Below are 22,620 nucleotides of genomic sequence, written 5' to 3' on the forward strand. Positions count from 1 at the left end.
CACATAAAATATTCTGAGGTTTCTCAGATTAAATGCAATTGTCAGTTTCAAGGAACAAAAAAAATATATAAATAAATACTAAAACACTATGAGCCCAAAAACTACAATCCAGCAGTCTATGGACTACAAATGCAGTGACGTCATGTAGCACGTGCCACAACGATGTCACACATATCCGGAAGAGCAGGCTGCGTCTTCACAGACACATACTTGCAGGCTATTGGCTAATTCAAATCACAGCTCTTGCGATTGAATAATCATGTCCATTCAAATCATGATTTCAATTAAAAATGATTAATTGTTTAGCCCTAGTTGCAGCCCTACTAAATACAGTTACAATATCCTACTTTTGTTGGAGTAACTGTATCTACTGTCCAGGACAGGATTTCTACCAGATTTTGGAGCTTTGCTGTGAGGATTTGATTCTGGCATTCTGTGACAACAGCGTTAGTGAGGTCAGAATGTTGGATGATCACCACCCCACCTCATCCCCAACTCATCCCAAAAAGATTGGATGGAGCTTTATCATTCCAGACAACAGTTCCACTGCTCCACAGCTCAATTTCTGGTGGACTTATAACCCTCTAGCTCATTCCTGGCATCAGGCATTGTGTCAATAGAAATATTGTGTTTTTATCTGCTTACGATAAACAGATAAACAGATAAACAGCATTTGCAATAGGTGCAACCTAAAGTAGTAGAATGCATTTATTAAAAGGGGTTTCAACAAACATTTAGGCAAGCCACCATGACAGGCTGTGGTCTGCTGATTCTCATAAGGATTGCTTGACTTATTTTTAAGGTTCTTAAAAATATGCGCTGTTGTTTAGGTTCTTCTTTGAGTTGTGATGGTTCTGTATATAGTAAAACCTTAAATGACTTCCTCTTAAGAGTGTGGTGTAGTTCACACCCAGCCAAAGCATGTGAGGGGGCACACTGCAGGCTTATGGAGAGCATCACACACTGCACACAGACACACACACACACTGCAAAATCACTGCAGCAGTGCCGCTGTTTCATATTTTATACTTTATATTTCGCTCCTGCCTCCTCTCTCTCTTTTTCCTATTATTAGACCTGGCACTCCCAAAACATCCATTTTAATGAGGCATCTGGAATGCGCTCAGGGTGTTTCTCTTCCTGTAGCGTGTGTGTTATCTAATCTACTTCTCCTCATGGTGCATGCGTGTGTGTATCTGCGTGTGTGTGTGTTGCCTGTAATGTATAATGTGTCTCACTGTTTTGCCTCATCTGGGCATCTGTCTTCGTATGCATATTAAATCACGTGTACACTGCCAGAAATCAGTCTGATTTCTAATTTTCACATTGTTTAATATCCATGAGCTCATCTGCATTAACTTATCTTAACAACACATCAGTCACAGGTCATGTGACAAGGAATAAAGAAATAGATACAGGATGGTTTTCAAGTTTTATAAACAAATCTTTTATATATATAAAAGCACATCAATGCAAGGAACCAATCAGATGTTGTTATTATTACTGTATTATTACTGAAATGTCTCATGAAGAATTTAAATTTAGCTTAAAGTGTAACAAAGTTAGAAATTAAACATTACATGCATAATTACATTGGTAAAAAAAATATTTTGTCAAAGTAATTAATCCTTTTAAGACATATACATCTATTATTTACCTATAATATATCAGGTGTGGGTTTTAAGCTGTAAAGCTGTGTTCTCTAGAATGATTAATCCCTATGCAATACTTTTGGGATGAGTTGAGGGTGGGCTGGAGTGTCGCTCTTGTCGCTAAATGCAATCAAATTCTTACAGCAAGCTCTATATAAATCTAGCAGAAATCCTTTCCTTGACAGTAGAGACAGTTACTCCAACAACACCATTAGAAAAAAACATTCAACAATGAATGAGCAGATGTTCATATACTGTACGTTTGTTCATATAGTAAACATTCATTATCTGCAGATTTACACTTACTGCTGATGTAAATCAGTTTAAGCCATTTTTGAGACTGCCTGTGGATTTAATACAGTAATATGTCATTATGCACCTACTCTTTAATTCTTTCTTTCGCTCTCATTCATTCTCTCTCCCTTTCTAGATCTATTTTGCTCTCTATCTCTCTATCTATCTTCCTCTCACTCTCTCTCTTTCTCTCTTCATCTTTCACCCTCTCTCGTTCTCTTTTTCCCTCTCTAAAGCTCTCTTTTCCTCTCTCTCTATCTCTCTCTCTCTTTCTCTCTCTCTCTCACACACACACACTCTCATTCTTTCTTTCTATTTCTCCCTTTCTCTCCCTTACTCTTTCCCTGACTCTCTTGCTTTCTCTCTCTACCTCTCTCCCTTTCACTCTCTCTCGCTCTTTCTTTCACTCTCTCTCTCTCTTTATGTTCCTCACTCTCTCTCCCTCCCTCGCACTCTTTCTTTCACAATTTCTGTTTCACTCTCATCCTTCTCCCTCTCTCTCCCTCTTTTATCCTCTCTTTCGCTCCCTCTTTTCCTCTCTACCGCCCTTTTGCTCTCTCTCTAAAACTCTTTTTTGCTCTCTCTTTCTATCTATCTTACTCTTTCTTTATTTCTCTCCCTCTCTCTCTTTCTCTCTCTCTCTCTTTCTCACACACACACACACTCTCATTCTTTCTTTCTATTTCTCCCTTTCTCTCCCTTACTCTTTCCCTCACTCTCTTGCTTTCTCTCTCTACCTCTCTCCCTTTCACTCTCTCTTGCTCTTTCTTTCACTCTCTCTCTCTCTCTTTATGTTCCTCACTCTCTCTCCCTCCCTCGCACTCTTTCTTTCACAATTTCAGTTTCACTCTCATCCTTCTCCCTCTCTCTCCCTCTTTTATTCTCTCTTTCGCTCCCTCTTTTCCTCTCTACCGCCCTTTTGCTCTCTCTCTAAAACTCTTTTTTGCTCTCTCTTTCTATCTATCGTACTCTTTCTTTATTTCTCTCCCTCTCCCTCTCTCTCTCTCTTTCTCACGTGGAAAAATATGATCTGACTATTTGTACTATTTTTATATTAATCAAAAATGTTTCTAAATACAAATATGTCTAAATGTATGTATGATAAAATTAGTAAATGTATTTTAGTGTAATATGTTTAATTAGTGGAATTGAAATGTGTCTACATTAATTTAGAGCTATGGGAATGGGGTGAATATTCAATATCCATTCTCTTCCTTTTGGCTGTGTTATTCCCTGTGGCGGTATTCCCGCTGGGAACAGTTTGCACATCTGAATTTATTCCTGACAGTGTAGTCTCTATAGACTGGGGCCAGTCGTTCTCAGCTTATTGGGCACAAATAACCCTGTAGCATTTGTTCCCCCTTCCCACACACACTCACACACACACACACACACACACACACACTTACCCATACATCATACGTTGTGGAATGTTAGCTTTTAATCAGTTGTGGGCAGTAACAATTTAAATAGAATTAATAACTTTACTGAAGATTGACCATTATGTGAGACTATATGTTTTGTTCTCCATTACAAAACAAAACTTAAAACAAAAGAAGCACACATCACTATTTTGAGGGTACACCTTATTTTGAATTAGTTTTAAAGAGTCTTGTTGAACACCCAGTAGCTACCAGCGCATGCGTATAGTTAACATGAGTTTAACAGTGTAAATCTTGGGTATCTCTACTTTAACCCTTGTGTGGTGTTCGGGTCTGTGGGACCCGTTGTCATTTTTCATCAAATGATTCTAAAAAAATATTTTTTCTAACTCAAACTCATTGGCATTGGCTCATTTTTTGTGAGAAACATATATCAAAACACATTTTCGATAAACACACACTGTACACCCCCCCCCCCCCCCCCCCAACCATTTATATTACATACAGTATGTTTGGCCAAGGGCTAATAAACATTGCTTCATTTGTAAATTTTAAACTAAACAAATTTTCTACTCATATCTTGAGTTAAATTATTTTTTTTTACATTTTATTAAAAAACGAATAAAAAAAGTGTAGCACTTTTTGAAAGAAATGTAACATAAGAAAGGTAAAGGGCAAATATTAACCATGTAAGCTGTTTATATTGCTTGCAATTTAGGTGAAGCAAGCATGTGTAAAGCATTTTAATGTAGAATTGCTTAATTTTGCTGAATTAAATACAAGTAACAAAGTAAACGAGTAACAAAAATATGAACACCACACAAGGGTTAACTCAAGTAGATTGTTTAGGTACTTTATTTTATCCAGTACTGCTCAGATGTTCCCTTACACACTGATCCCTTAAACACATCATCTCTCTCTCTCTCTCTCTCTCTGATGATTTATAACTATGAAAGAGGAAAAGTGTTTATAGCCACTGGCAAAAAAAAAAAAATCCTGTGCTCATTGCTCTGCACTAATGACAATATTTCAGAGAAGTGAGCAGAGCAGTGCTATATTTATTTATAGAGTTCTCTGATTAATCTGTCCATCTTGTGGATCATCACATCACTATTCACCCAGAAGGACGTTTTACTTTATAAATAGCAGCTACATAAATCTATATTATGAATCCCCTCTCTACAATTAAACAGAGTGTTGGGTCATTGCGGAGTATGTACCTGCAGCCGTGAGCTTAGAGTGCATTTATTCAATGCCTAATCTGACCTTCCTTCATTCTGCCCTGATTGATGTTTTTATTAATTATCTGAGTTAAAGAAATTTATCACCAGACTGGAAAATCCCTTACTTACTGAATTGTGTTTTAATGGAATCATATTTTAACGAAGAGAAAATGGGTGGTAAAAAGGTTATTCAGATCATTTTTTTGTACTTTTATTTATAAAGGAAATGTAAATCAACACAAATTGAGTATTCCGCTCTGCATTAAAATTCACTGAACTTTGCTCACAGTCTCTTTGATTTGGTTTTCTTGCAAACAGCAAATAGAGTTAGCAAACTGTCTTACTGTACTTCAGATTTTTATCTGTCTTAATGAATTAAATGCATATTAAAACATAAATACAGCACGTTGGTTTGATCTTTTTACTGAACTGCTGTCTATCCTTGTGGTTCCCAGAATTCCAAAGAGGGCTTGAAGAAGTCTCAGAGTCGATCCTTCATCAGCAACCTCAAGCAGAAGGTGAGACAAAACATTTAATATTTTCCTAAAGAATAAAGAAATAAATAACCCTTTAAACGACTAAAACTTTTACATAATTCCATCATAAACCCTTTAGTTGAGTTTTAAAGATTACATCTACTAGGTGGATCAGTTAGAAAGGAGTGTCTAATAGAGTGGGCAATGAGTGAACACAGTGTTTAAAAACTCCAGCAGCACTGCTGTGTCTGATCCATTTATACCATCACAACACACATTAACATTTCATACACCATCACCATGTCAGTGCAGTCACTGCAGTGCTTGAGAATAAATGACCCACCACCCAAATTATAAAAGCTGCTCTGTGGTGCAAACAGAGTAAAAAAAAAGGATAGCAAAATATGCAAAGAAACAGTACAGATTACAGTCTCTAATTATATAGAACAGTACCAGTCAAAAATTTAGACACACCCTACATTTAGTGTTTTTTATTTTTATTTGTTTTACATTTTCTGCATTGTAGATTAATAATATAAAGAAAAACATTGAATTATTTGATAAACAAAAAAAGTGTTAAACACAGTTTTGCACATTTCTGATGTGTTTGAGAGCATCATTTGTAAAGTTGTGAAGAGGTAGAGTTGGTGGTATACAGTGAATAGCTCTATTTGAGTAATGTTATAATCCATATTATGGCAAAAACTACTTAACTAAGTAAAGAAAAAATACTTTAAGAAATGATGATCAGTCAATCCAAAAAAGCAAATCAAAATATTATGATGAAACTGGCTCTCATCAGGACCATCCCAACAAAGAAAGAGCAAGAGTTATCTATGTTGCACAGCATAAGTTCATTAGAGTTACCAGCCTCAGAAACTGAAAGTAACAGCTCCCCAGATAAGAGCACCTAAATGCTTCTTCACAGAGTATTTTGGTTTGTTTAACACTTTTAAGTTACTACATGATACCTTATTATTATTATACCTTATATTTACAATGTAGAAAAACTTTGACTGGTACTGTATATGATCAGTGGAGCTGATCAAATAAACAATGGGCGTAGAATAAAAGGAAGTAGTGTGAATGTTATGAATGAAAAAGGTAAAAGGAGTACAGAACAGAATACAGTTTCAGTCCTATAGGCACAGAAACAGTCTGGATTAGCTGAAAACTGATTTAATTTACCACTGTTTTTGTTGATAAGCCCTCACAAACATTAAATTAAAGTGTATTGCTCAGTAATTCAACTTTAATTTCTTATTTACTTCATCAAAGTGTCATAAATATAAACCGTATATAAACAGAATATAAACAGAGAACATATACCTCAGTGAATCCACTCACTGTATGTAAGAAACTCTGCAAGAGTCACTGTAAATAGCTTCTGTCCACTTATCTCACTTTGTTTCTTTTGTGGTGTTGTTTATTCATTTATGATCTTATTCAGCCATGCTCTGAGCATCTCCCCCGCCTCCTCCCAACTCTCTCTCTCTTTCAGTTTTTCTGCTGTGGAGTGTTAGTGTGAGTCAGGGTGGTCTTAAGGCAGTGTTTGAGATTATACCCCCTGGCTGCGCTAAGCGCTGAGAGAGCAGCTGAGGGACTGGGAGACTAATCGCTATTGATAAGTGTGGAACGGCTGCTAATGAAGTGCCAGTCATGCTGATCAGAGCCCATCAGCTCCCCTCTGCATGCATATTCACTCCCAATTAGCTATTAATGTTATTATATACTACCAACTTATATACTACCACAGTGCATTTAAACAGCAATTAATATACCTTAGGTGGACCAAATTCTTTCTACAAGTACTTTTTTATCCTGCGAAAGTAAAGGGATTTCATTCATAGATGGTTAATTGATGCAAAATGTTTTATTAATCTCCTTGAATTAAAGCAGAAACCTGCACTTCAGTTTCATCTTAACTGATTCATTTAAAACCCACTGATTTGGTGTACAGAGTGACCTGACCTGACAGTAGTTATTTACACTATATGGACTCAAGTATTGGAATAACTACTCATACTTAGGTTGTTTTTTGTTTGTTTGTTAATTTTAAAATTAAGGATCTAACACAGTCCATTTGAAAGCTGTGTAAAATTTATTACAGCACTTTCCTTTTCACTTAACTCATGACATCACTAAGGGATATCTATTGAACCTCTTGGTGCATCACAGGACATTGTGAATATGTGATCATCTGACCTAATTTACAGACTATAAGTAAACTGGGTTAGGGCTTAAGATAAAAATAGGTCTACTCAAATGCATTGATGATAATGTTTTATGTTTCATATGACCAGTTCTGGCATGATTTCTACAACAAAATTGAAATACAAGACCAAATAGTCTTATATTATGAAATGAATGAGGGGCTCAGTTAATTTATCTGATTCAATTGTTCAAGTGTTGACAAACTAACATGAATTAAGAACTGTTTATTAGTTTATTAGTTACCGTGAATAAGACATGAAGAAGTATATTAACAATGCTTAGGTAATGTTAATTAAACACAGAACAACGGCATTAATTAATGTTATCAGTTTAGAATTTTGCTTTCATATCCAGAACTGGATCTGGGCTCTCAATCAATCAATCAATCAATCAATTAGATTTATTTAGTGCTTTGTAAAACTGATGTTGCACAAAGCAGCTTTACTGAAATGTGTAATCTAGATAGAGAATCAAAACCCTCTCTCAGAGCGGGAGGAGGATTAAACCTTGGGAGGAACCAAGGCTCACATGTACCTTATATTATCACATTTACTATTAAAACTAATATATAGGGGGGACCCATCCTCCTCTGGTCAGACAATTTATAAATTAATGTTAAAAAGTCATTATACTGTACATCCACATAAGTCCAATACATTAATGTAAATAGCCACACCAGCAGTGGAAGCCATTGTTAGTGTTCATGTGAACTTTGAGGAAATTTGTGGTGAAGAGGAAAAACTAGTCTGAGTTCCAGAGACTTCCGTCAGTCTTGCCGGCCAGGTAACTTAAGAATCTGAGAGTTGAACATCCATCTGTTTCAGGCCAGATAGGTAGGCAAACAGTAACGCAAAGGAAGGCAGAAAGATGGAATTAGTAGCTGATGACACCAGAAAAACTGGCATCCACCCACTCCAACATCAACACACCTTTTTATTGTGTATCCTTATTTTGTTGGCGTAACGGCCTCTGTTGTCCAGGAAAGACTTTCTACTACATTCTGGATCATTGTTGTGAGGATTTAATTGCATTTAGCTACAAGAATGTTAGCTAGTTTAGGTCCATACAATAGTATTGATGGAGCTCTATTAATTAGAACACAGTTACGTTGGTGCCACACACCACCGGTCATGATCATTACCACCAATACTGCACTGTCCAGTAGTAATAGGTGGTAATATTAACCTGCTGTGGTGTATTCCCAAATGAAGTATCCCATCCTTCTATCAGATCTCCTCACTTACAAGATAACACCTCACGAGCCCCTGAGGTAAACACTTCACAATCAAGTTACATACTGCTGTCCCGTGACAGTGTAGCCTTAGCTAATCAATCACATTCAGTTTCACAGGAATTCGATTTTTTGCCAAACTTTCATTTAATTATGTGTCTGACTATTTTTACTGGTCTGGGAATAATGTTGTGATGTGTATCTAATTCAGAGTAATGGTGTTTGTATTGACAGCCTGTTAGGTGTGTGTGTGTGTGTGTGGACTGCTGCTGGCCTGACGTTTGGTAATCACTGTTGTTATTACTGCTGCTGTAGATCAGTCATGGATTATAAACACAGAGAGTAACTGCTTTGAGGAAATCACAGGGGGCCAAAGCACCTTGCTGTTCATCTTGTTATTTTGGTTGTTTTATTGAACCTGTCCTTCCTTGGTCTTTTTTCATCATTTTTATGAGAAAATCAATGGCTGTGATTGGGCCGATAAGGCACCCCCTGTATAAGTATGTGTGCATGGCTCCTTCCTGGTGTCTTACATGCTGCCTCTGTAGGTTTCGGTGTGTCTTATTCGATTTTATTGACGTTGTGTTAGATTGCGATCAGGCTCCTGTGTTCCAGTGTCTCGCTGTGTTTCGTATTATATGGGACGTGTTTTCCAGTCTATTGCACTCGTTTGTTCAATTCATTTCACAAGCTGTTTTCTGTTAATTACTAAGGAAATACTTAGCAAATGTTATAGCTGTGATAATCTATCTCTTTTAAATGCATAACCATATAATTATAACTATAACTATACATATATCTAAAAATCTAAAAGCAAACACAGCAATGACTTTGGACTTGATACAACACAGTGGACCAACTAACATGCTGTGTTCATTAAAACCATGCAAACATATACTTTTTCTGTGTAATTAGTTTAAGCCAGAGACTGTAAAAAAGATGGCCTACTCATTTAAATAACCCCGCTGCCTCAACAGAGCTCACACAGTCTATTGGTCCCACCCATACAGTCATTGGTCCCACCCCGGTTAGATGTAACCCAGCCCTTTTACAATAATCCCACCTTTTTGAATAGAGCTGAATAACGTTTTAAAAAACAAATTCTGTGGGGATATAAAATTTGACAATATAAGCAGAGTTTACACTAGCTGTTGCATTTAAATAATGGAATTAGAATTACAGTATATTAGAAAAAAAAAACGTGATTGAAAGTTGTCTGTTTTGCCATTGAAACCTATGGGGATGGGTGGGGTTACACAGCTTTCTGCAACCGAACAGCAGTGGGCGCCTGACCTGTGGTGGCTTCACTTTTGAGAGACGAAGCTCTGTCCAGCTATACACAGTCTATGGTTTAAGCAGACTGTGTTTGTGTATTGTTGTGACGAAGATCAGAACACATATAATGACCAATTTATGCAGAAATCCAAGTAATCCCAAATTGTTCACATACTTTTTTTCTTGCAACTGTATATGTATGTATATATTACCATTTTATTCACAAAGCCTTATGTATTTTATAATGTGCTGTGTGCTAAATGTGTTTCAAACCACTTCATGAAGTAGTTTGAGTGATCAGATTTGATCTGTTTTAATGTTTCTTATTTCAGATCCTGAAATGGTTTAAATGGTCAGATTTGTATCAAGTGATGGACCGCTTTAGCTCCTCTTTACATGGAGTAGCATTACACTTGCTGTACAAACTGAAAAAAAAAAAACCTTAAATCTTCTGTCCTGTAAACTCAGTTTGAGACCACCACATGTGAGTGGGTGAATTTTTCACTGGGGAACATGTATAGTGTGTATGTGAATCTGTATATTTATAGATTTGCATTTGCACAATAATGCATGCGTGCTTACACACACACACACACACACACAAAAATAAACTGTGTTTTCCGTTAAGCCTTCTTCAGTGAATGTATATTCCATGTTCACATATTGAAAGAGGTTTATGTGTGTTTGTGTGTGTGTGTTTGTGTTATGTTCTTCCACAGAGGCACTCCAAATCGAGGCTGAAATGTCAGAGTGTTGACACAGATGAGGACGGGCAGCAAGAAGCATCCGGAAAAGAAGGAGGAGGACAGTTCAACAGGTAGGCTGTGATTGGCTCTTTCAGCCATGACATTCCTACCTGATTGGTCATCACAATGACACCGCAGGATATAGACGAAGCACATTTAGGGCACGTCCACACTGAGGCAGAAAACAACTTGGTACATGTCATTGACTTTTTTGTGCACCTCTTATAGTTGTTTTTAAATTCATATTAGAAACAAAATGGAAAAACTGATGTGTAGTTCGATGCACAAAAAACCCTGATTTAAAGTTTTGCATGATTCCAAAAGACAAATTTAAGAAAAAGAAGACAAAAAATGGGTTTAATGGGTTTTTATGTTATCTAAGAAGTTGTAAAAATGGCATCCTATACCCAGATACATTACTTTAGTGTTGTAACTGTATTGTTCCATCTACCCATATAACATGCTAGGACTTAAAGGTGTCATTTCACTAGAAATCATTTAGTTCTTGCTCTTTTTGAAATACAGTAGGGCCCTCCAAGTTTAGGCAGGTTAAACCTTTTTTTTTTTTACCTCTTATTGCCTCCATTAGCCAATAAAAGAAAATAGATAGAAAATCCAGTGAATCAGGAAAAGCCCCCAGACTGACATTAACCCTCAAATTAGGATTCATGGCCTCACCCACCTTAGCTTGCGACCGCCCAATGCAGACCTGTGGATGAAGGAAGTGTCACAGTGCTGTTAGCCAATTAGAGGCAAGATATTTGCATATGATGAATATTCATGATTAACAGCCAATATCCGTCTGTTCTTCTCCGTCCAACTAAACCAGCCTGAAACAGGAGCACCAGCTCACAGTGCATTCATTCATTCTAGAGACCTCCACAAAATTAATTAAAAAACTATTAGTTGAGACATTTTAAGCATTTGATCTAATCTGACAGTATAGAAAAAATAATATGACAGTAATTCCGACTGATACAGAAGAGCGAGGATAATAGTAATAGTAGTAGAAATTATAGTGCAGCTGCACTTAAATAGCGGGTTGATATGTATATGATTCAGAGTGGTACAAAACAAAAAAAGAGTATATCGTCGCTGTCCTATGAAAAACACTTATCTCCAATTTTTAGTTTACTAATTAATTTGAACAGACAAACTGTCTCTTACACTGAGCCAAAATTTCTTAATGAACGGACAAATAGAAACTCTTTAAAATGAACTGAAATTAACTCTTTTTACATTGACTTCCATTGAAAGATTACAAGTTTTTTCTCTCTCCTGTAAAGTTGCTGTTTTGGAGATAAGTATTTTTCATTGGACAGCAACGATATGGTTAATAGAAAGTTTATATAGTAATATTTTCACAATAATTTTGTGATAGGAAAGGAAAACTGAAGTGTCCAATCACATTTATTATTTGGACATATTTCTGGTATTTCTTAAGGCAAAAGGGTTGACATTTTATGTTAAATCTCTTCGAAGACACAGTAATTTAATGTTTTTCCCCATAAGGAGGTGTGGTTTTCCTCTGATGATGCAGTGTTCTCTGTGTCTATAATAAGATTCATGTTTGTTGATTTTCCTGACTGTTGTCTTGTAAAATCTTCCAGTATTACTTTATATATTTTCTCCAGTGTGTTTGTTTGATCTCCAGCCCAGACTGTCTGGAAATGCGTCATGGCCTTAGGTCTTTATGACGAGTGGGAGGCAGCTATTCTTTTGCTTTTAGGTCAAAATAAGAAGATTTAAAGGAGGGAATGAGGAACTGAGGGAAGGAGGAAGAGAGGGATGGAGGGGATTGATGGGACAGAAATATCTGAATAGGAAGAGGGAAGCATGGCATAGACTGAGTTAACGTTAGACTAAGAGTGACAGACTCATTTAGAGAACACTTAACACGTCACATGTTGGCCATCTGTGAAATAGTAGTTTGCATGCTAATAGTGTGTGATTTTATTTCTAGTCATTTTGCTCCATTTCTTTCATCACTGTCAAAGTGTGAGTTTGGACTTCATCAGATATTTGTTGTTAATTCTGAGTAGTAAATTATTTATTACATTTTACAATTGTTTATTTATTTTTGTTTGCTTTGCCCCAGTCCCAATTTAAATCTACTATGAAATGAGTCAAAAATCCAAAAAAATACTGCAATACAATCTTTGCACCATATTAGACTTCCTCTACCATTAGACAGGTTATTTGCCCTTTGAGCCACATGCATGCATTTCTGGACAAGCTGAGAGATACAGAACTCTCACTGAAAATGAAATATGCATGTGGACTGAGCACGTATCATAGTAAAAGTAATAGTACAGGATTTAACTCTTATATGACTCAGTATGAGAGCAACACAGTGATTTTAAAGTGGCCATCATTGTTGTCATTTATCCAAAAAAAAGAAAATTTGTGTAAGCATTTTGTAAAGGAATCAGGAATTGATTTCAGGAATTGATTAGTAGCTGCCTGTCTGGCTGCTGATGTTGAACGAGGAAAGACATCATGCTGTTTTTGGATGATGGAGCTGCTGCCAAGTGTATCAGCAGCATCAGGAGTTCCCAGACTTGGCAGCCGTAACTACAGTACAGAAATTACCACCAGGACCTCCAGAGGATGTGTGTGTGTTCTCTGTCTTTTTCTTTTTTTCTTTATTTTTCATTACTTCTTTCTCCCTTTTACTTTTTGATATCTTTACTTTATCTTACTTTTGCTTTATATCTTTCTTTTTTCTTTCTAGTCTTTCTTGGGTTTTTACTCCCTTTCTTTCTTTCTTTCTTTCTTTCTTTCTTTTCTCTTTTTTACTTGTCTTCTCTATATCATTTTTGCTTTCTATACTTCTTACTTTGTCTTTCTTTGTATTTCAACCACATTCTGTCTTTCTTTTTTTCTGTTTTGCTTTTTAACTTATTCTAACTTATTTTTTTTCTTTAATTTATATTTCGTTCTTTTTTTTTTCAACCACATTTTCTGTCTTTTTTTTCTGGTATTCCTTTTCTGTCTTTCTCTGGTAAAGGAAACACGTGCACAGTTAGGTGTTATCTGGTTAGATCTGGCAGCGTGTGCATGTCGGCCTCCACTGGTCAGCTTTGATGCTCTGGGGTGACTAAGCTGCTCTTTTGATGTTGGTCACTCCTTCTGTTCCATGTCATATTGTGTATGTGTGTGTGTATGCCTGTGTGTGTGTATGCCTGTGTGTGTGTATGCCTGTGTGTGTGTGTGTGTGTGTGTGTGTGTGTGTGTGTGTGTGTGTGTGTGTGTGTGTGCGTGTACATGTGTAAGAGCAGGCAATGAGTAATTACACTGATGTCTAGTGGCAAGATACATCACTCATTCTCTTTTGTGTGTGTGTGGTGTGTGTATATGTGTTTATAGGAGTGGGGGCAGGAGGAGGACGATGAAGCTCAGCAGAGATCTCTCTGATCTGGTTGTCTTTACCAACTCTGTGGTGTCTCAGGAGTGTCTGGATGAGGGTGAGATTACCTCACTGACACACAAACACACACACAATACAAGTATCCTACAAACAACACGCATGCATTTGAAGCATGCTGTATAATGTATGATGGCAAATTTAGCTGTTTAGCTGTCTTTTTCACATTTTAGTGTATTGTTTGATATCTTACAGAGCATAGGTACACTAGACACCCCTTCTAATGCATGCATTTTGCTACTTTGGGGTTGCAACCATTGTTGCCAATAGTTTCATGTTTATCTGCTCCAGAAAGTCCCATTCCATTGCTAATTTTTTATTGCTAATATCTGTATCATATCTAGATATTATTTGACCGATTATTTTATTAATTTACATATTATTATCATTATTTTATTTCTGCAGTACATCTCTCTTTCTCTTGCTCTCTCTGCAGGTTTTGTGGTGAATGTGCTTTCGTTCAGTGAGACGCGAGCACAGCAGCTGGTGCACCACCGGGCAGAACGCTTCCTTACTTTCAACCAGCGGCAGCTCTCGCGCATTTACCCCTCCGCCTACCGCATCGACTCCAGCAACTTCAACCCACAGAACTACTGGAACGTAGGCTGCCAGCTGGGTGAGGACACAGAGCTCTGAGGGCGTTACTGCATTAAACTGCAGGCTTTTTAATCAGTTGATAATAAGAGCTATAACTACTAATAACAACAAAGTATAGCCAAAGTAAAGATTGTGTCAAAAGGCTCAGTACAATACAGTACAATACAATACAATACAATGTATAAAATAGCAGTATAATCATAAATATAAAAAAAATGTAAACACTGAACAGTAGCATGGTGTAATGCAGCCCTGGGGTGCAACCATATGTTAGCATTGTCAGGTTAACTAGTGCGTAAATGTACATATGCACACACACACACACACACACACATATATATATAGTGGCTGATTCAAACACATACACACAGACCTACTCTCTAAGAGGTATTTCTGTAATTCAGATGTGTATTGCGTTTGCACTTGCACAGAAGTGTGGGTTGAGGATCCCACTCACTGCATATCAAACTCTCCCACATGTCCCTCACTCATATCCTGTTCATATCAGTTACACTGCTGATTAAAAGTTTGGAATCACTGGACATATTAATAATAATAATAATAATAATAATAATAATAATAATAATAATAATAATAATAATAATAATAATAATAAATAAAATAAAATAAATAAGTATTATTATTATTATTATTATTATTATTATTATTATTATTATAAATCAGGCAAAAACATTATCTTTTTGTTTGTCCATTAAGAACGAACTCTAAAGAAAAACTACATATACAGGATAGGAAATGTTTATTTAGTCATTAACACATTATAACTAATAATAGAATAAATACACATAATTGTCAAAGATAAAGTAACATTTTTTCTGTGTTCATTTAAACCTTTCCTTAGCTTCCTTCCTTAACCTTAACTTCCCAAGAGGAGTGGTTAATAAAGATGTGTTATTAAACATAGTGATGTAAATACACATTTATATCTTTTGTATAAAAGTGTTCGATTTTTATGCTAATTTAAGTGTTCTTTCTGAGCATATACATTTTTGCATTATCAAGTGTTAAATAAATAAATAGACAGAAAAAACTGTAATTACTCTTTAGAACACATTTTTTATAGCCCAAACCTTTTGAACTCTTAGTTTTATTTAGTTAGTATAAAACCTTTTTGTAATAAATAGATGAATAAAAATGTTTTGAAATTGCTTAAATTAATATTTGTTTTTATGTTGGCCCCCAAGGAAAGAAGATGAAGAGAAACTAGAGAGACTAGATTTTTTTGTGTGACAGCAATGATCTGCATCTGCATCCAACGTATCTTTCTAAAGTCTTTATTACTATTAGTCTTTAAAATACTGATTCCGGGGTGTGGTCAGAGGAAGCTCAGAGGTATTAGAATGATCTTTTGTATGAAGTCATACCCCTGTCCTGACTCATGCTGCTCAGATATCTGGCCTTTAGCACTGACCCCCTGTCCTGCAGTGTTTATATTGATATTCTAAAAGCCTTTAAATACATGTACCTGCTGTCTGAGTCAGGTTTCTGTAATGAGTCTTTCTACACAGATGGATTATTTGATTAGACACATTTTCATCTGTGACCCAAAGAACCACCTTCTGACCCCTGAGTGTCTGTGGGTTTTTAGGACGTTACCACTTACAGCACCATCTGCCCTCTGCTGCACACACACACACACACACACACACCATCTGGTTCTGAGCATACACACACTAATGTGCTCCTGAGCACAAACCTTCAGATGGGGACTAAAGTCTGGACAGATGGAAACACACACACACACACACACATGCAAACACGCTATACACTCTGAGACTAATAGCTGTGATAATTGCTCCACTTATTGCACTGAGTGCCTGATGACTTTCCAACCTAAACACAAAACACCTGGAGAGAGAGAGGGATAGAACCTATTCTTACACTTACAATGCTTACAAAGACAAAACATTTTTATCCGAAGGGGAAAAAAAGATTAATTGCCATTAAATTGGATCATTTCACTTGCTAATGACCCACCTCATACTTAACTTTGGGGATGTATTCTTATGATCTAAAGTCTGACATTTCACACGTTAGACATGCAGACGGTTCATATATCCAAACAGTTCCAGTGTTTATCAGTCCACATAGCTGTCTCCCAAAACTCTGTAGTCTTATGCAAATTCTCCTGGCATATTTTAGTCGACTTTTGATGTTCCTTCTCCCCAAGCTGGCCTATGGCCCCCAGAAAATGACTGCTTATGAATTGAATGCAATGGCAAACTGTGTGAGAGGCTGTTTGAATTCTGTGATGGTCAATGCAGGAAAGTACAACAATACTGTTATCAGTATCCCCATCAAGGGGTCCCCTCTCACTAGTTACTTACTGTTGTATATAACCAGACTGGAACATGTTCAGCAGTATCCATATATACCAGCTGTCCACTGTCTTTAACAATAGAATGAATAAAGCTGCTGACTAACTGACATTAATTTCTCTTTTAAATCATGGAAACAACACACCAAAACCTTAACCTATCCCTTATATTTGACAGTATTTGATTAACTTAACATGCCGTTACTATAAATACCCATCATAAGTTTATAATCATAAGCAACTCTATAGCATGCCGTTTAGATAACATATCAACTGATTAGCAACACAAAATCCACCAATCATTTGGAATAGCAACCATTCTAGCAACCACCTAGAATACAACACTGGCTAGTTAGCAGCACTATAGTAACCATTTGGAATATAATAGCAGCCACCTAGCAACCCCATAGCAAGCTCCTTGGACATCATATAAGCTGCTTAGCAACACCAGGGCAACCATATGGGACATCTTAACAGCCACCTAACAACCACATAGCATCCACCTGGATCCAATGGCAACCCCTAGCAATCATATAGCAACCATCAAGTATGAACCACAGTTTCTTCAGAAAGTTATTTTTTCTAACTGTTGTTTTTTAACAGTTAATAAAAACAGAACGGACAGAAAAAGATGTGAGAGATAGAACAGAGAACTTGGGGAAAGAGAAACAATGACACGAGATGACAAAGGAGACAAAGAGGAAAAAAAAAAACAAAGACCGAAACAGATGTCAAAAGATGTGATCAAACGAGAGAAAAGCGAGAGAGCTGAACAGTGCGAGCAGGCGGGCGTGTCCGTTCTGTTCTGATGGAGTAATAAATCAGCCTGAATTGGACTTAGCAGAACCGCAGCTGAGTAGCTCATCTACATCTTGCTTTGTTTACCGCTCTACTCTTGTCTTTAAATGTTTATTTGTTTTTCTTCATTGCCACAGAAAATTCAACCATTCAGCAAGTTGGACAAAAGTATTGGGACACCTACTACTTCATTGTTTCTTGCTAAATCTTTGTCTCTACTGTCCACAGAAGACTTTATATTAGATTTTGGCAGAGTGTGGCATTAAGGAGCCACTAAACCCTAAACCATTTTTTTCCATTAATAGCTGAAATATGTTCCTTTGACGTAATAAGACATATAAGTACTGCTTAAAAATGTATAAACATTTCTTAACCCTTAAAAAGTACTTTTATTGTGGTAATTTCTGTCTCTGCAGCGCCCTCATTGAATCAACTGTGCTAAAGGTGTGGATGATGTGTCCGTGTACTTTGGTACGCAGACACATCACTATCAGAGGCTCACTTCTGCTGCTGCTGCTCAGCGAATCAGCTTTCTCTCCTGCCCTGCCTCTAAACCCATACATCACCCAGTGGCTTAAATCAGGGGATTTAGTGTCCCTTTAAGAATGCACCCCAACTCTTCAACAATAATGGATGGAGCCCCATCATTAAAAGAAACCCAATTCCACTGCTTCCCACCCTTATAGTGTGTCAAGTTGTGTGTGTGTGTGTGTACATTTGCACAACTGTGTCAGCAATTGGAGCCTGAAAATTACTAAAGAAATTTATTAGAGGGGTTGTCCACAAACATTTGATCTTATACTGTAGGGAAAGTAAAGAAATAATCTATTATATATTTCCTTTCTCCCCAGTGGCTCTGAACTATCAGACAGAAGGCCGTATGATGCAGTTGAACAGGGCGAAGTTCATGGTAAATGGAGGAATTGGTTACGTCCTGAAACCGCCACCCATGTGCAAAGGTATGGAAGTGTCTGATGAAAAATGGATTGTGTTAATGACTCTTCAAGACCGGTTCACATATTATTATATCTACTGTAGCTCTTGTTTGTGGCTCCATTGCAGGTTCCTTCAACCCCTACAGTGATGATCCTCTCCCTGCCTACCCGAAGAAGCAGCTGGTACTGAAAATCATCAGCGGGCAGCAGCTCCCTAAACCTCCGGACTCCATGCTGGGCGATCGAGGGGAGGTGTGTTAAAAAAAAAAAGGCATCTCTGATAATGTATTCTAAATGATGGCAGATTAAATGTGAAATACATTTCTTCTTCCAGTAATAAAAAATGCTGCCACTACTACAATTTTAACCACAATTTAGACTAACACAGGCAGTTTTTTGTTCAAAATGCAGGGTTGTTTCATTGTAAAAAGTCTTTTGTGACTGATTCTCAGAGATATGACTATTATTTTTTATTATCCAGCCTAATTTTTCCTAGTTATTCGTTGGCATTTTGTTCAAATTTTTCTGTTACCTTAAATTGTACAGCAGCTGTAGGTGACAAAATGTATCTGCTGCACTGTTTAAAGTAGAACAGGAAAGTCTACTACTAATTATAACAGTTTTTTCCCTTATTCACAGTCTCTGTTTAACTCTAGCTCTGTACTGTGTATTACAATTCCTGTCCTGGAATTCTATGTGCCCTATGTATTTTACTCTTCTTTCTCTTTCATTTGTTCTTTTTTTGTGATCAACTTTCAATTTGCTTTTTTTTTTAAAACAACAGGGGTAGGGAAGGGAAAGGGGAAGCAGACAACATCATGCAATAAATTGGACACAGACAATATTTAAATCAGAGATAAAATGATTACTAAAGTTACTGATTACTGATTGTTGAGAATTTAGCTTTGTTCATTATAGCTGTTAAATATTTTCATTCTATATTTTGAGAACTAGAGATGCAAAAACTCATAACTGAAAGTTGGAGGAGGGGAACTCCAAAGTTGATTTTTAATCTTTAAATCAGATTTGAAACAACACTAAAACCAGTTCTCGCTGCCTGTCTGAACAAAGCCTTCATGTTTATGTTCCAGATCATTGATCCATTTGTGGAGGTGGAAATCATCGGTCTTCCAGTGGACTGCTGTAAAGAACAGACACGGGTTGTTGATGATAACGGTGTGTATTTATGAGCATGCTTGTACGGTCAGTGTTACGTTTATTAGTTCAATTTTCAGATAGTTTGATAACCAGAAAATTTGGTGGAAATGAGTTTTCATCCACTTTAAAAAAATTTGGGTGGAAATTGATTTTCATTGAATTTTCAAATCCTCAAATTTTTATTATCTTTTTTTTATTTTATTTAATTTCAGGAAAAATGAAAAAGCTTAACTTTAATTTCAGATTTTTGATCTTGTAAAAAAAGTAGATTATAAAATCAGAATTTTGTTACAAGATACAAAAATCTACTGCACTACTCTGCTTACAGATATATCTTTACCTTGTATACTAAGTTTTTTTTATAGCCTTATATATTTTCTATTCTTCTTTGTTTTAATTTTTGTTTGAATATGTTTCTTATTGTATTGTAATGTTGCTGCTGGATGCCTAAATTTACTTCGGGATAAAGATAGATAGATAGATAGATAGATAGATAGATAGATAGATAGATAGATAGATAGATAGATAGATAGATAGATAGATAGATAAATAGATAGATAGATAGATAGATAGATAGATAGATAGATAGATAGATAGATAGATAGATAGATAGATAGATAGATAAATAGATAGATAGATAGATAGATAGATAGATAGATAGATAGATAGATAGATAGATGATGGATGGAGGATGGATGGATGGATGGATGGATGGATGGATGGATGGATGGATAGATAGATAGATAGATAGATAGATAGATAGATAGATAGATAGATAGATAGATAGATAGATAGATAGATAGATACTTTATTGATCCCAAAGGAAATTTAGCAGCCAGTAGCAGTTACACAACAAACAAACAATAAGTGTTGTACAATAAGAGAGCACAATGAGGGATATAAAATAAAACTATAAAATAAAAATTCTAAAACTGAGACTTTAAAATATATACATAAATATATAAATACAAAAAGCTAAATAAAGTATCTATCTAAATATCTATCTAAATGATAAAATATCAAAATGTAGTTTTTCCTAAAATTCAGAAGAAATTATTTCTTTTTTGCTAAATTAAATGGAAAAAAATATTAAGGTTTTAGATACAATTTTACAATCCTAATATTGTCAGAAAATAAAACTGATCATCTTAAAACTGACCCTGTTTGTGGTAAAATATGTGTATGTGGCTTTAAACCTGTGTTAAAATTTATTTCTTTATGGTTCTGTGTCTGTGTGGTTACATTCGAACATGCTGTTCTCTTTCTTACGCAGGCTTTAACCCTGTTTGGGAGGAAACCCTGTCCTTTACCCTGCACATGCCTGAGATTGCAATGGTTCGCTTCCTGGTGTGGGATCATGACCCTATTGGCCGAGATTTTGTTGGCCAGAGAACTGTGGCCTTTAGTAGCTTAATGCCAGGTGAGAGAGAATGTCAGCTTCTTTTTTTACTTATTTTTCTTCTTCTTATTCTTCTTTATGTAGCAGCAATGTTGTTCTCTAACAGTGTGCAATAGATCTTTTCAATGACTGTTATGTATGGTGTCATCGGCACTACCAGAACAATAAACAGTTGCACAGCTGTAGCACAAAAAAACCCAAAAAACGTATTAAGTGTTTACAAATTTACAAAGAAAAGTTAGGATAAAACTGTTGTGTCCAAGATAGCAGCTTTCGAGGTGAAGATGTGGTGGGGTTGCAAATGTCTTAGCTGCACTCTTTGGTCTAACATGATATATAATAACATTATTTGCTGGTGCAAAACATTCAGAAACACGTCTTATCCAAATAAATTGTGGGAATGCCTTAAAGTCTTGTGAAGAATAATATTAAGTCATAATCATAAAATCTTAGGCCAGAATCTCAGGGAAATCCTATGTAATTTTGTATTATTTTTTGTATTTTGTCAGAATAACTAACATCAGGATAAATACAAACAAACACTATGTTGTGATTGAATCAGTTAATAGTCCTTTATTAAAATAGTTAAGGTAAGCTGCTGCTGGACCGATGGACAGATTTTTCAGTAATGACCAGCTTATTATCCTATTATCTATCATTGACCAACTACAAATCAATAATTTGTGTAATTCTTTGATTTGTGCATTCTAATGCAGTGGGGTGACTTACAGGCAATAGCTTTAAATGTGTTTGTGCTTTAGAAGCACTGTATATTTTTATACAGACCTACAGAGGTGTCAAATAATGAAGTACAAATACTACATTAACTTACTTAAAATTAAGATTTTTTATACTTTACTGGAGTAATTATTTGCTTTTACTTAAATGCAAAGCTTGAGTTGATACTTCAACCACCTAATATCTATACTTTTATCTGAGTGACGTATGTGAATATTTTTGATATATGTGCAGATCTATGCTCTGTATTGTACACACTGCCACTCTGGGACAACATAATTTCCCATTGGAATTAATAAAAAAGTTTAGATCATCTTAGACAAAGGAAGCTGGACACAGGCCTGAATTGTAAGCCCTTGAGTCTGGTGTTTTGGATTCAGATTACTGACACTGGCAATAAGTATTCCTCACTGAAAGTCCTTTTTAGTCCGGAACAAAGCTGTGCCTGTGAAGAATGGCCCAATCCATCTTTTTCATTCTCCGCCTGATCCTGATACTGATTTAGAGCTTCATAACTTCTCACCTTTTGTTCATAACTCGTTCTCTCTCTTATCTTTTTCTCAATCTCTTATGCACACACATTACAGGTTACAGACATGTGTACCTGGAGGGGATGACGGAGGCATCTATTTTTGTCCATATCTCAGTGCATGATATCTATGGGAAGGTGAGTTGCCCTGTGATCTTCCCTGCTTCTCCCTTAGCAGCCTCTAGCTGGAGACAGCTTGATTTAAACT

The 22,620-nt window shown here is 36.2% G+C and overlaps 1 protein-coding gene across 5 annotated transcripts in view; it reads left to right on the forward strand.

Moving 5' to 3' along the window:
• The window catches only part of plch1 (phospholipase C, eta 1), a 150,075-nt gene that overhangs the window by 116,659 nt on the left and 10,796 nt on the right, over nucleotides 1-22,620 (forward strand). For all 5 annotated transcript variants that reach the window (XM_049483588.1, XM_049483589.1, XM_049483585.1 and 2 more), the window contains 9 exons: nucleotides 5,007-5,069; nucleotides 10,467-10,564; nucleotides 13,863-13,960; nucleotides 14,357-14,536; nucleotides 18,505-18,612; nucleotides 18,716-18,840; nucleotides 19,680-19,764; nucleotides 21,020-21,166; nucleotides 22,471-22,550. In XM_049483588.1, coding sequence (XP_049339545.1) covers nucleotides 5,007-5,069; nucleotides 10,467-10,564; nucleotides 13,863-13,960; nucleotides 14,357-14,536; nucleotides 18,505-18,612; nucleotides 18,716-18,840; nucleotides 19,680-19,764; nucleotides 21,020-21,166; nucleotides 22,471-22,550 — 984 coding nt within the window. The remainder of the gene's footprint in view (nucleotides 1-5,006; nucleotides 5,070-10,466; nucleotides 10,565-13,862; nucleotides 13,961-14,356; nucleotides 14,537-18,504; nucleotides 18,613-18,715; nucleotides 18,841-19,679; nucleotides 19,765-21,019; nucleotides 21,167-22,470; nucleotides 22,551-22,620) is intronic.

This window comes from Astyanax mexicanus, chromosome 9, assembly GCF_023375975.1.
Source record: "Astyanax mexicanus isolate ESR-SI-001 chromosome 9, AstMex3_surface, whole genome shotgun sequence".
NCBI lineage: Eukaryota > Metazoa > Chordata > Actinopteri > Characiformes > Acestrorhamphidae > Astyanax > Astyanax mexicanus.